This window comes from Pseudozyma hubeiensis (assembly GCF_000403515.1).
Source record: "Pseudozyma hubeiensis SY62 DNA, scaffold: PHS48, whole genome shotgun sequence".
Taxonomy (NCBI): domain Eukaryota; kingdom Fungi; phylum Basidiomycota; class Ustilaginomycetes; order Ustilaginales; family Ustilaginaceae; genus Pseudozyma; species Pseudozyma hubeiensis.
In genome coordinates, this window is record NW_012133830.1 from 239,398 (window position 1) to 251,307 (window position 11,910).

An 11,910-nucleotide genomic window follows, 5' to 3' on the forward strand; every position below is an offset into this window, starting at 1 on the left:
GGTCAAGCGTGCAAACTAGCTAACCGTGCCCTGTGTCCGATCACTCCCAGAAAAGTGTGGCACCATCGAAGCTGTCAGGTGATGCCGAATGGAAAAAAGAGTGGTTCAAGCGCATGTTCCCATGCACGTCAGTTTGGCGAACATCGGAGAAAAAAAGGTAATTTGCCGAGTTTTCTATTTTATTCTTTACGCGAAGCAGGACCTGGATGTACACGGCACCGACCAACCCACTGCTTCGGAAACGGCACAGGTGGTAACCTGTCACAGATGACAGCGACGGCGGCTGATGCAGTTACTGCTGATTCTCGCTGGACGTGACCAACATGATGCAAGACCTCGCCGTCATTGACGTGTCACGAGCCGATCTTGCTTGCTGCCGTGCCGCTCGGTACAGTATGACGGTAGCCAACCTCCTTCCGACGGTGAGTCTTGGATTGTTCCCATGGTGTTTGATACGATGTTCGGCAAACACAACTGTAGCCGTCATTTTAAGTCTGGATCACGAGACTGCAAGGAAGAGGGTCAGATAACAACATCGTGCAAGAGAGCTACAGACACAGCATGACTTGCGTGAGAGGTTGGTGCGGTGACTTGCAGTATTTGACGAGAAAAGGTCTTGAACAAGTCACCGTAGGGTAAACGTTGGCGCTCGATCTTCGAGAAAGGAGGACTGCATGTGTCAGTGCCGTGAATGCATCAGAGTTCATCGTGGCAGCACTTGATGCGTGTCGCCATGCGATAGTCGAGATTTGTATATAAGCATGCTAGCCTGACCAATCAAAGCGACGCGCGTCTTTCTCCATCGCAACATCAAGTTCCCCTCCTCAAGATCCACGATACGATGAAGTACTTTGCCCTTTCGATGGTCTCTGCACTCGCGCTCGCCAGCATTGGCAGCGAGGTAGCATCTCGACCTCTGCCTCAAACACAGTCGGACACTCAGAACCAACGATACGCCCAGCAAGCTCCTTCCTCCGGTAGCCAAGCAAGCCAGACTGGTTCGGCTGGTGGTTTTGGTGGTACTGCATCTGCTACGCAGAACAACGACTACTCGCAAGTCGCACCTGGAAATCAGGTGATGAACGGAGGAGGTCAGAGCGCTTCCCTTCAAGGCTTGGCCGGCACTGTGATGCAAGGTGCCAATGTTGGTTCGCTCCTCCAGCGGCGTCAGTCGGATGGTCAGTCGGGTCAGCAAGCTAGCGCTGGTGGATACGCCGGTACCTCTTCTGCCTACCAGAACAACGACTATTCCGGTGTTGCTCCCGGAAACTCTGTCGAACTGGGAGGATCACAGTCGGCTTCCGACCAGGGTACTTCTGGCACCGTCGACCAATTTTCCAACGGCGGACAGGTCAGCCAGAGGAGTCTCCCTAACGACCCTACGCAGCTGCTGAACGTGTTCCAGAACGGTATCCCCACGGAAATGGTCGCTCGCGCTGCCCAAGACGCCAGCAGCGATGACAACGGCATCTACATTGTCAGCACCAAATTCGGACCTCCCACGACGAGCGCCAACGAGCAGCACCCGGTCGCTTGTGCTCAGGGTGGTGAGCACTGCATTCCTCACTACGAAGGATTGGGCCCCGAAGAACGACCTTCTCCTCAGGTTGGATAAGTGTCTCCTGTCTCTGTAGTCTCTCTCTCTTGCTTGGATCGAACAATGAATGACTGGAAGTTGTGAGTGATGCTTGGATGGTCAGTGCGAGGACATGAACGTGTTGCTGGTGCGAGCTGTCAATCCGAGCTGTCAAAAACCACGCTAAAATGATTGACGTGACGTGCTTCCCCCTCTTTTTTTCTCACTCGTTTAATTTCCGTCGGAGCCCATCAGTCAGCTCGCGTATTCAAAAAATGGATTTTCGAATATTCGACCCTGTGAGATCGTCGTCAACCGTCGATCACGATTTGCACTCTGCCGATCCTGTGCCACAAAAAGAAATGAGAATGATTTTCAGGAATCTTCGACGGAGTAAAATAAATCCGCCAATTATAATAGCCGGGCATCGGCCAACGTGTCTACTCACACCTAAGCGAATTGCGCGCATCGCCTAAGCGCTGGACGCTGCACGGTGCGATAATTCAACGGCAACGCCAGATGCTTGAACGCCGGATTGACAGTTTTGACAGCTCAAGATACAGTGTGGTACCCTCTCCGCCTTTCAGCGCTCGACAGCTTGGCCGTTTGCATGAACGCCGTTCGCTGCAAGGCTTGCCCTGCTTAATCAGCTCGTGCTCAACGTGCGCCTCGTGCCCGTTTCCTTGCCCCTTTTTCCCTGACGATCATGCCTTTTTCTCTCCACCACCACATTTGGTGCCATCGAATGTTCCCACGCACCCAGAAATGTTCGGCCTCGTCAAGCGAAGTTGGATAGCATCCGGGACTGCCCGCTCGCCAAGACGCCCGAGATGCAATCTTGCCGAGAGCCTGTCGAGATCGGCGAGACAAGGCTCCCGGCATAGAAAACGTGCCACATCCTATTAATAAAAGCGAGACACGATCACGCCAGTTCTGACAGGAAGATGCCGTCGGAGCATGTGACTCTGTGCCACTTGGGCATGCGCCTCTTCTTTTGGACGACCGGTGTTTTGGCACCCTGGAATCCGCTGTTCATGTCGCCAAACGACACTGCGAGGTGAGGTCAATGTTGGAGCTGGCCATTCATGCGTGTCCGGCTGTGTCACTGATGCTCTCATGACCTCGGTTTGCCTCTCTTCGATGGACGCTGCCAACCCTCAACCTGAACCCTGAACTTGACCCTCAGGTCTATGCTCATGGCGACATCGCCGAACACTTGCTTCTGTCCTGTCGCAAGCCACCACTCCTTGCATTCTCCCTCCTCCGCCATCTCTTGCACAAGCAAACGTGCCCCTCCATGCCGTCATCATACCTGCTCGCCTGCTGGTGGTAACATTCCCACGCTCACTCGATGCGAGACTTCCTTCTCGGTTGATACGTTGATCCATCCGAGTATCTCCCAGCGTTGCCGAATGCCATCCGAACTTGCTCGGCATCGCCAAGCAGATCGGACGGTTATACATCGTCCTACTCGAACCTTCGCCAATACGATTGGTCATGAGGTCAGGACGATAAGCATGATGGGAGACAAGGCTCGACGCTGGGCTCCGTTGGGATATGTCTTCTTGCCGGTATCTTGTGATAGAGGTAACGGCGACTTGATCGTCTCATCGAAATCATACCGTGTCACAAGGTTTCTACGGTCATCTGACACGATTGCCCCTGTCTTGTCGACGTTTGCCCGCTTCATCGATCTCCATTCAAGACACCGAAACTCAGTTCAAGTGCCCTTTGGTCCAGATTCACAGCGCTATCAGGACTGTGTGAAGCAAGTCGGACGTGTCTCAAACGGCGGATGCCGCTGCAGTCGATATATAAGCCACACGATAGATGTTATGTTCACTCCGCATCTCCTCTCCTCCTCAGCAACTCGGTCCCTATCGTCGTCCTTGCGATCAAGATTCCCATCAAGACCAAGATGGCGCGTCCATCCTTTCAAGATCCTTCCATGGCTACCACGGAACAAGTGTGTATGCTGGGTCTCTACGCAGTCGGTGCTTCACTGTTGACCACCATGCACCAGACCTCTCCCATGGTCACCGATAGCTTGCCGTCCAAGATCGAGTTTGATCGCAAGTCTGTCGACATGCACCACCCCTTCCCACAGAAGCCAACGCGTGCCTCTGCCAAAAGGGCAAGACGCTCGAAGCGAGAGGCAAAGAGCCTCGATCTCTTGTCCGGCGGTATGTCCGTGTCTGCTTCGCAGCAACCGGCTTTGCGCGATTTCTCGTTCAACGCGAACAAGTTGGGCATCACAGGCGATCACCTGGCCGCAGACTTTCCGCCGAGTCCACTTTCGAGCCGTGTGCATCTCCCTCCCTTGCAGGATGAGTCTCCTCGTTCAAAAGGTTGGTTGTCGTACCTGACACCTTCTTGGCCGCGCGCGCAGCCATCGGATGAAGACAGCGACGACGATGACGGTGCACTTCCACATGGTCCCAAGGGCTTGAAGAAGCAGCGCTCGTGGTCTCGTTTGGCATCCCTAGCCGCTCCTTCGCGCCGCGAGCAGCGTTCTGCGTCAGATCCTGACACGAGCGCAACTTCGTCGACATACGTGCCAGCGAGATTGGGCCAGATTCCCTTCTTGCCTCGCGAAGAAGATGCTGCGCAGAAGCCTCGTTCGAGGAGCATGAGTCTCGATGTCCCGAGACTTGCACGTAAGAGCTTCAGCACATTGCGTTCCAAGCGCGCTCCGTCCGCTCAACCTTCGCCTCAAGCTCCGCAGCTTGGACATCTCGCTTTTGCTCAGGATCAAAGCTATCGCAGCTGGAACGCTCCAGGTATGCAGGCGGAATTCGATCATGTCTTGTTGCGAGATCTTCCTCGTGAGAGCACCAGCTCGAGCGAGTCGGAGTACAGCTACGATCGCAGACACAGTATCAGTGGAAGCAGCGGTCACGAGGCACTTCACGCTCGAGCGAGGGGCGACAGTCAAGGTTCCTTCCCGAGCACGGCTCCCTCAACTGTCTCTGATACTGCTGTCATGTCGTCTGCTTTCAGCGTCTCGGATACGCAACGTAGCGACAGCGAAGGCGAAGAGTCGGATGACGACGAGGATGATATTGAGTGGGAGAGACCTGAAGCGATCCGACCCGCTTGCACCTCTCCGATCGATTTTGAGCACGTACCAGCTTCGCCCACCGCAACTCGCAGCTCTGGCAGACGCAGCTTCCAGATGTGGTCTCAACGACCTCGCTTGCCGTCGTTTGCGTCGAACGCCAAGTCGCCGTCCAAGAACTCGACCAAAAGCTCGCTTGGCGGTCCGCGTCGTATGACCTCGGCTTCGTCGTTGGGCGGCAAGAGCGAACAGTCTGGCAGGTCAAGCTTGAGCGAGCTTGCCAGGCGTTCCTTCTCGCAGGCGAGGACGTTGCTGTTGGTGCCTTCGCCTCGATCAGCCGCTCGACGATCTGTCGCGGGCGATGACACGACTCGTCCCGCGGCTGTCTTCCTTCAGCCCATCAACACGGGTGTCATCAGCCGACCTTGCCAGACCACTCCGAACCCCGTGGCGAGCACGCGATCCAACTCGATGACCATGACGTGCTCGACCACCAACACGATCGAGGGGAGCTCGGTGCGATACCCGTCCTTCTACCTCGGCACTTCTTCCGAGAGCGGATCCGTCACCGGCGGCAGCAGCGGTAACAGCAGCGGTGGTCGCAGCTGGGAGTCCACCGCACCCGAGTTGGCAGCGCTCGAAGAGTTGGTCTTGACCGAGTGCAAGTATCTCGCCGACTTGCAGCTGCTTCTCGATGTCTACGTCGAGGGTCTGCGCAGGCTCGACCTGATCACACCAGCTTCGCTGGAGAAGATCGTGTCGAACCTGGACGAAGTGATGGTCTTGTCCAAATTCCTCATCGACACGGTTCGCGAATACTTGCCGAGACGCATGTCGCCTCCGACATCCATCTCGTCGCAGCCCGGTAACAGCGACAGCTCGAGCCGTCCGCACGCTCCTCCTGCCAACAGGCCCTTGCTGAGCGAACCGGACTACCTTGGTCTGAGCTCCAAACTCGTCAAGGAGCTTCCGGCGCGGATGGAGGTATACGCGAGATACTGTGTATTGCACCACGAAGCCAAGGAGCGACTGGCATTCGAGCGTGATCTGAGGCCTGCCGTGGCCACGTTCATCGAGCTGACGAGGAGCACCAACCCTACACTGCAAGGGATGGACATGGATCAGTTCCTCGTACTTCCTGTACAGCGAGTCACTCGATACCCGCTGCTGTTCGGCTGCCTTGCCAAGGAGTGCGGCAAACGACGCAGCGAGAGCGACGAGCTGAGGGAAGAGGACGAAGATACCGACATGGCGGCTTACAACGTACAGCGACAAGGACGAGCCGACGCTATCTGCAGCAACTGGACACGCCTACGCGATGTAAGCGCTTCCATCTGCGGTCTCACCAACCTTGCCATCTCGTACCAGCAACACTCCGCGCGACCAGACACTACGAGATCGCGTCCCAGGCCTTCGATGTCGGTGTCTTCGCCTTTGCTGTCATCGCCATCCAACGCTGCACGATTCGGACCGATGCAGACGTCGACTCCGCCGCCTCCTGCCTTGGTGATGCGGGAACAAGGTTCGTCACCGAGACCGGCTCCCCCTTTGACAACACAGGAAGCAAAGCCGCGATTGCCTGCTTTCTGGCGCAGATCGTCGACAAAAACGTCTGACAAGACCCAGACCGACTCGACCGGAGTCTCGAGCACCTCGTCCGAGTCGTCGGGCGGATCGTCGAGCTCGCTCTTGACGCGCTTTGTCAAGGCGTTCCGTCATCCTGCTCCCTGAGCGCGTGTTCACACAAATACCAGATACAATGCACACTTTTGTACACTCTTTTCAGGATTTGAGTTGTCTGTCTGAATTGCGACACGAGATCACGCTCTCTTTCGCCAAAAGTGGGCAGCAAGAGCTGCAACGGTGGCAAAGGACATGGATGTGCCGACAAAGATGATGAGGTCGCGGAAACCGTTGATGCCGTAGTCGCCCCCACGAGGATGCTCTGTGACGACCGAGGGGCGATAAAGGGCCGAGCCGATAAGCGGACCCGAGACTGCGGCGATGCCGCGGATGAACATCCATGCGAGGAATTGCAGAGCATTGTCCGAGTTGGTGATCGTGCTTACATCTCTTGCGATCGGCGTGATGAAGCAGCCGAAGCCTCCGCCTGCAGCGCCGAAGGTAAGAACGAACACCAGCACGATGGCCAGTGACGTTGCGAATCCAAACAGCAGGAGAGCGGTGATAGCACACAGCGACGTGGATACCGCCATGGCCAAGGTGAAAGACAGCTTGTCAATAGCAGGACCCGTGATGAGATAACCGATGATGGCCGAGGCATTGAAGGCGGAGAGAATGCCCGTCGAAACGGTCGAGTTGAAGCCCAGAGCCGTGGCATAGGTCGCGATGTAGAGCGAGACAATGTACCAGCCGAATGCTTGGAGCATGATGACCACGAACTGGCATGCAGAAAGAACGGTATCAAGGAACGACATGTCAGTGAGAGCGCGATTCACAACTGACTTTGGGTCCTGGGACAACTCACGTAGATCATAGCTATGGGACTGAGCAATGGGCGAAGATCTCCAGGATAGATGAGACGGAGGAGCTGCTTTGCAGAGGCGCGAGGCACTTTGGCAGGTGCTTGCTGCGGAACACGAGGCTTGAGCAAGTACAGAGCCGTGCCGTTCAGTAGCAATTGAGCGAGTGCCCAGACTCGCATTGTCCAAGCAAAGCCGACCGAGGTCAGAAGCGCGTTAAGTACCAAAGGAAAGACAACGCCGCCGACGCCCGAGCCCATGAAGATGACGCTGGTTGCAAAGCCTCTTCTCCTGTCAAACCATTGGCCAAGATAGAGGACGACGGGAGTGAGCAGAACACCGCTGGTAGTTCCGAAAAAGACACCCTGAAAGACAATGAGCATGGCGATCGACTTTGAGAAGGACGCGATGAGGATCGACAAAGCGCTCAGCACAAGGCTGACCATGACCATGGTACGGTGAAGATGCGGATAGGCTGAAGTGAAACCTCTGAGAAGCAAGGGGATGAAGTGTTGGCAGCCAATGACTAATGTCCCGACGGCTGATATGCTAGTAACACTTCGTCCGTAAAAAGGTGATTGAGGATTGTGCTCGTGGTAATCCTGAAAGCTTCCGTATGAGTAGGCAATACCCCAGACCATGGACCAGATAACGAAGCCACATGCTAAGAATCGCCACGCTGCTGGTCCGCTATCCATTGGCGGTAGTTCGGAGCCCGAAGAGTGCTCATTGGTTGATGAGAAAGAAGGCCGCCCTGACTGAGCTGACGGTGGATATGTGCCAGTGAGGATCGGAGGCGTTGGCGGTGCCTCGTCATCGCTGGTTGCTTTGCTGTCCAAGTGCTTATCGCGGAGCTCCTCTTGCTCGTCTTCCTCCTCTTCGACGATGGCTCGTGATGAAGATTTGTTTTGCTCTGCTATAGGCCCCATACTGGCGCGAAAGTCGATGGCTTCGGACGCATCTGTGTTGGAAGATCTACTTGGACGCCGCTGTTGGAGACGTGAAGTCGACGCGTTGCTTCCAGCAAGAGTCGTGCGACTGGAGCTGGAGCTGGTGCCGTGATGCGGATGTAGTGACATGTTGAGAGAGGCTTGTCTTGTCCGAGTCACCACAGCTCTTGCTGCCGTTGGTATTGTCGAACGATGCGAGATAAGCTAACTAGGATCAGAGGGCTCTTCTATATAAAATTTCGTCGCGAAATTTGAGAAACCGGCGAAAGTATCGGCCAGAAACGCGGTGAATTCCGTGCGATGACTCCGCCGGCACGGTGATGTTCGATGCGGATGAAAGTAATCCCGCCTCGCTGACCCCGCATTCACTTTGAGCTCCCCGCATCGATGACCACCCACTTGATACATGGATGGGTCCCGGTCAGCAACATTGATCCAGCTGACCTCCATCTTCCACTCCATTTGCCCGCGATCATGACGGACTCGTTCAAAAAGACTATCCTGTACAGAGAATATCCCGAGGTAGCACAGCTCGTCACTCGGCTGCACGAGCTGTCCGAGCAGCAAGATGCGCAAGGAACGGGCATCTCGTCGCTCAACGGTCAGAATGTGCAGACGCGCGATTTCAGCATGTACAAGCACAAGATGGTCGCGCTCGAGCAGGACAAGTCGGAGCTGATATATGCGGTACTGCGCAACAAGAAGGCTCGACGCATCTTTGAGGCTGGCACGTCGTATGGTGTTTCAACCATCTACCTTTTGTTGGCTTCGCAGGCGGCTGATGCCAAGCTGAGCAAGAAGGATGGGCCTCCTGCTATGGTGTGGGGTACCGAAAAGGAAGAGCACAAGGCCGATGCTGCAATGGAAAACCTTGCAGAAGCCATGAAGCTACCAGACGGGACCAAGGACATCCCCGGCTTCACCATGCTGAGGGGCGACATTCTCGAGTTGACGGAGAAAGCCAACATCGAGAGCGAGAGCCTGGACGCGGTGCTGTTCGACATCTGGGCGGAGAGTGAGTATACCTTGTCGACAACAATGCAGTTGAGCAGCTGCGGAAGACCTGATCCGGATACTGACGCTGATCCTTGTCCTTGTGTGTGTTGCCATTCAGTGGCTCTGCCGACCTTCAAGCTGCTGGAAGCCTCGCTCAAGCCGGACGCGGTGATCTTCATCGACAATTGGCTCACCGGCATCGAGATTGGTACGTACGCCAAGCTGCACGAGTACCTCGAGTCCAAGGGATGGTACACTGTTGCTCTGCCGTTCAAGAACGGTCTTGGTATGGCGACACGAGTTGCCTCGTCGTAGCTTCACTAGTCAATGTTACAGCTCTGTCGATGCGAATTGTGATGCGCGAAGAATGCTAGACCCTGGACCCTGGGCGCGTGAAATTGCCCCACTGAGACAGATTGTGATTCCTTAAATCCGGCTCGAGTGGGATGCCAAATAGCCGCCTCCGCCATTGGAAGCCTGCCTTTGGTCGCGGTCGCTCGCCGTAGTGTTTCTCTGAACTGCCATCATCGTGATCACCGAGAAGCTAAATCTGATCGTTGACGTCACACCACGCATCGCAACCATGTCTGCGCACAACACAAGCAAAGCCACCGATACCAGTTCCTCCTCTGCGCCAGCGCGCTCGGCCGAGTGGGATGAGCTGCATCGCACTCTGAACTCGACCGGAGATGCGATTCGTCGTCAAGTGGTGGGAGAAGAGTACGTCAACCGAGCCTTGGCCAACGCCAGCGAGTTTATGATGCCGATGCAGCAGCTCGCAACCGAGTACGCGTGGGGCGGCATCTGGTCTCGACCGGGTCTGGCACGACGCGATCGCAGCATCCTCAATCTGGGCATGCTGGCTGCTCTGGGCAGGTCGACAGAGTTGACAACGCACGTGCGAGGTGCGCTCAACAACGGAGTCACCGAGATCGAGATTCAAGAGTGTCTGCTGCAGGTGGCGACGTACGTCGGCATGCCAGCAGGGCTGGAGGCGTTCAGGGCGGCCGACAAAGCGGTGCAAGAGTGGAAGTCGACCAACGCCGGCGCCTCGAAAGTCGAGCAAAAGTAGGTTAGGACGTTGGCGAGGCCGTTCGCCACTGGCATGGGATGCGAGCATCGTCGTCGTTGTGAATGAGCTCGCGAGCTCTAGGAGACAAGCTCAAGGAAGCATCGTGTCAGCCAACTGAGGCATACTGTGCTGTACAGTAGCATGGCAGCGAAGAGGTCGGCCTGATCGCCATGTTCAAAAATCGAGATCGGACGTCGCGATCGGGTGCTTGTCCACCGTGACGGGGTCGCGGCTCATGTGACGCGCCAAGTCAATTTTCTTTTCTTTTGCATCACAAAACGACTTTGTTCGATTGCATTTTGCACGCTGCAGTTTGTGTGTGTTGAGAGGCCCTGCTCCCCAGGCTGGGTCCGTACAATATGTGAGATTCGCGACGAACCGAGCCTCGTCCAGCGGATGCCTTTCCGACCGCAAGTCGGATCGACCGAAGAGCGAAACAAGGCAAAGCCTTGCGCAGAAAGGAGCAGCGAGAGTGTGGGAACTCGAATAGATTCAGCTGAGAAGAAAGGGGAGAGACGAGGGATGGCACTTGAGCAGAGTAAGCATTTGGCTTCGGAGGAGAGCGCTTCGGACAAGGTCGAACGAAATCTGCATGAAGACAGAGGAATTTCATTCCCGTCTGTCAACCCACACTCTGCCGAGGTGCCCGTGCATACAGTCACGTCAAAGCGCGCCCCGCGTCATCACAGCGGACCCTGTCAGTTGATTTTTCCAGCTGTCACACACGCCCAGCTCACGCAGTTGTCCGTAGCCGAGGACCTCCTTTTGACAGATCGGTTCAACCGCTCCTCCTCACTCTCGTCTTGGTCGGAGCTCTTCCTACAGAGATGCCGAGCTCGGGCGGCGTTTCGAATACGGTTGAGATGAAAGACGAATGCCGTGCTGGCGAATGTGTCTGCGAATGGACACAGTCGACGTGGCGCAACTTCTCAGAGCCGAACAAAGGGAGAGAGAGAAGCGGCAAATTTGGTCAAGGTTTCGAAACAGCAGAAGGTCGGCATGAGCTCAGAACGAGCTGGGGCAGATGCACACAGGCATGATGCCAGCGACCGCCTCGTCTTTGCGACTCTACATCTCCTGGGCTCTTCCCTGTTCCTTCGGGCTCCGCAACCATCGGAAGCTGCGGCGACGGATCGCAAAGTTCGTTTTCTGTAACTTTGCTGCAGCGCCGCGAAACTTTGATCATTTGCTGTCAAGTCCTCGTCGTGTCATCGGCGACGGCGCTTCCGAAGCTCAGCTGCGCCTCCACAGCCTGTCACCGCTCGGATCAGCCGCTGGCAATACGCTGCGTCTCTGCGTATGCGTCCCTTTCGGCTGTACCTTCGGCAGCTCCGCTTTGTGACTGTCTGCGCAAGCACCCCAATTTCGCAGCTCTCCAATCTGCTTGTTCTTGGCCGTTAGCACCCCCTAATCTGACTGTGCTGCTGAGTCGCTGTTCTCCTACTGCGGAGCCGTGATGCACGCGGAAGACTCTGTGTGACGATGAAGCTCTTGGTCAAACAAGCAAGGCGACTGTATGCGGTGCTGGCTGCGAGGTTATAAAAATTAGCCGCCCTAGCTCGGCTGTCTGTCCGTTCCGGTTCTCACAATTCTCTCTCTGTCATCTCGCATCCGCTCTTCCGCATACACTCAAGGCACTTTCCTACGCGCCTTTCTAGCCAGACTTGCTCGCGCTCACCATCACCTCTCTTCTCTTGCACCTCCATCAACCTCTCCGCCTCACTTCTTACTCCTTCATCCTTTCATTTCGGGCTGGTCCCTTCTCTTTCTTCTTC

The 11,910-nt window shown here is 55.8% G+C and overlaps 8 protein-coding genes across 8 annotated transcripts; 6 read left to right on the forward strand and 2 right to left on the reverse strand.

Moving 5' to 3' along the window:
• Positions 1-323: 323 nt before the first annotated feature.
• PHSY_005373 (ubiquitin-protein ligase) lies at positions 324-1,615 on the forward strand (the record flags this gene model as incomplete). Its single annotated transcript, XM_012335983.1, has 2 exons — positions 324-422; positions 830-1,615. The coding sequence occupies 2 exons, from the start codon at positions 324-326 to the stop codon at positions 1,613-1,615; spliced, it is 885 nt and encodes a 294-aa protein (XP_012191373.1).
• Positions 1,616-2,498: 883 nt separating this feature from the next.
• PHSY_005374 (predicted hydroxylase) lies at positions 2,499-3,012 on the reverse strand (the record flags this gene model as incomplete). Its single annotated transcript, XM_012335984.1, has 2 exons — positions 2,499-2,626; positions 2,889-3,012. 2 exons carry the CDS (start codon positions 3,010-3,012, stop codon positions 2,499-2,501), a joined length of 252 nt encoding a protein of 83 aa, XP_012191374.1.
• A 359-nt stretch (positions 3,013-3,371) lies between these two features.
• PHSY_005375 (RhoGEF group protein) lies at positions 3,372-6,365 on the forward strand (the record flags this gene model as incomplete). Its single annotated transcript, XM_012335985.1, has 1 exon — positions 3,372-6,365. The coding sequence occupies one exon, from the start codon at positions 3,372-3,374 to the stop codon at positions 6,363-6,365; it is 2,994 nt and encodes a 997-aa protein (XP_012191375.1).
• An 89-nt stretch (positions 6,366-6,454) lies between these two features.
• On the reverse strand, positions 6,455-8,196 carry PHSY_005376 (monocarboxylate transporter; the record flags this gene model as incomplete). Its single annotated transcript, XM_012335986.1, has 2 exons — positions 6,455-7,036; positions 7,123-8,196. 2 exons carry the CDS (start codon positions 8,194-8,196, stop codon positions 6,455-6,457), a joined length of 1,656 nt encoding a protein of 551 aa, XP_012191376.1.
• Positions 8,197-8,454: 258 nt separating this feature from the next.
• On the forward strand, positions 8,455-9,378 carry PHSY_005377 (O-methyltransferase; the record flags this gene model as incomplete). The annotated part of the gene is made up of 1 exon (XM_012335987.1): positions 8,455-9,378. The coding sequence occupies one exon, from the start codon at positions 8,455-8,457 to the stop codon at positions 9,376-9,378; it is 924 nt and encodes a 307-aa protein (XP_012191377.1).
• A 268-nt stretch (positions 9,379-9,646) lies between these two features.
• PHSY_005378 (hypothetical protein) lies at positions 9,647-10,135 on the forward strand (the record flags this gene model as incomplete). Its single annotated transcript, XM_012335988.1, has 1 exon — positions 9,647-10,135. The coding sequence occupies one exon, from the start codon at positions 9,647-9,649 to the stop codon at positions 10,133-10,135; it is 489 nt and encodes a 162-aa protein (XP_012191378.1).
• Positions 10,136-10,531: 396 nt separating this feature from the next.
• Positions 10,532-11,002, forward strand: PHSY_005379 (hypothetical protein; the record flags this gene model as incomplete). Its single annotated transcript, XM_012335989.1, has 1 exon — positions 10,532-11,002. One exon carries the CDS (start codon positions 10,532-10,534, stop codon positions 11,000-11,002), a length of 471 nt encoding a protein of 156 aa, XP_012191379.1.
• A 157-nt stretch (positions 11,003-11,159) lies between these two features.
• PHSY_005380 (hypothetical protein) lies at positions 11,160-11,477 on the forward strand (the record flags this gene model as incomplete). Its single annotated transcript, XM_012335990.1, has 1 exon — positions 11,160-11,477. One exon carries the CDS (start codon positions 11,160-11,162, stop codon positions 11,475-11,477), a length of 318 nt encoding a protein of 105 aa, XP_012191380.1.
• Between the last annotated feature and the right edge of the window lie 433 nt (positions 11,478-11,910).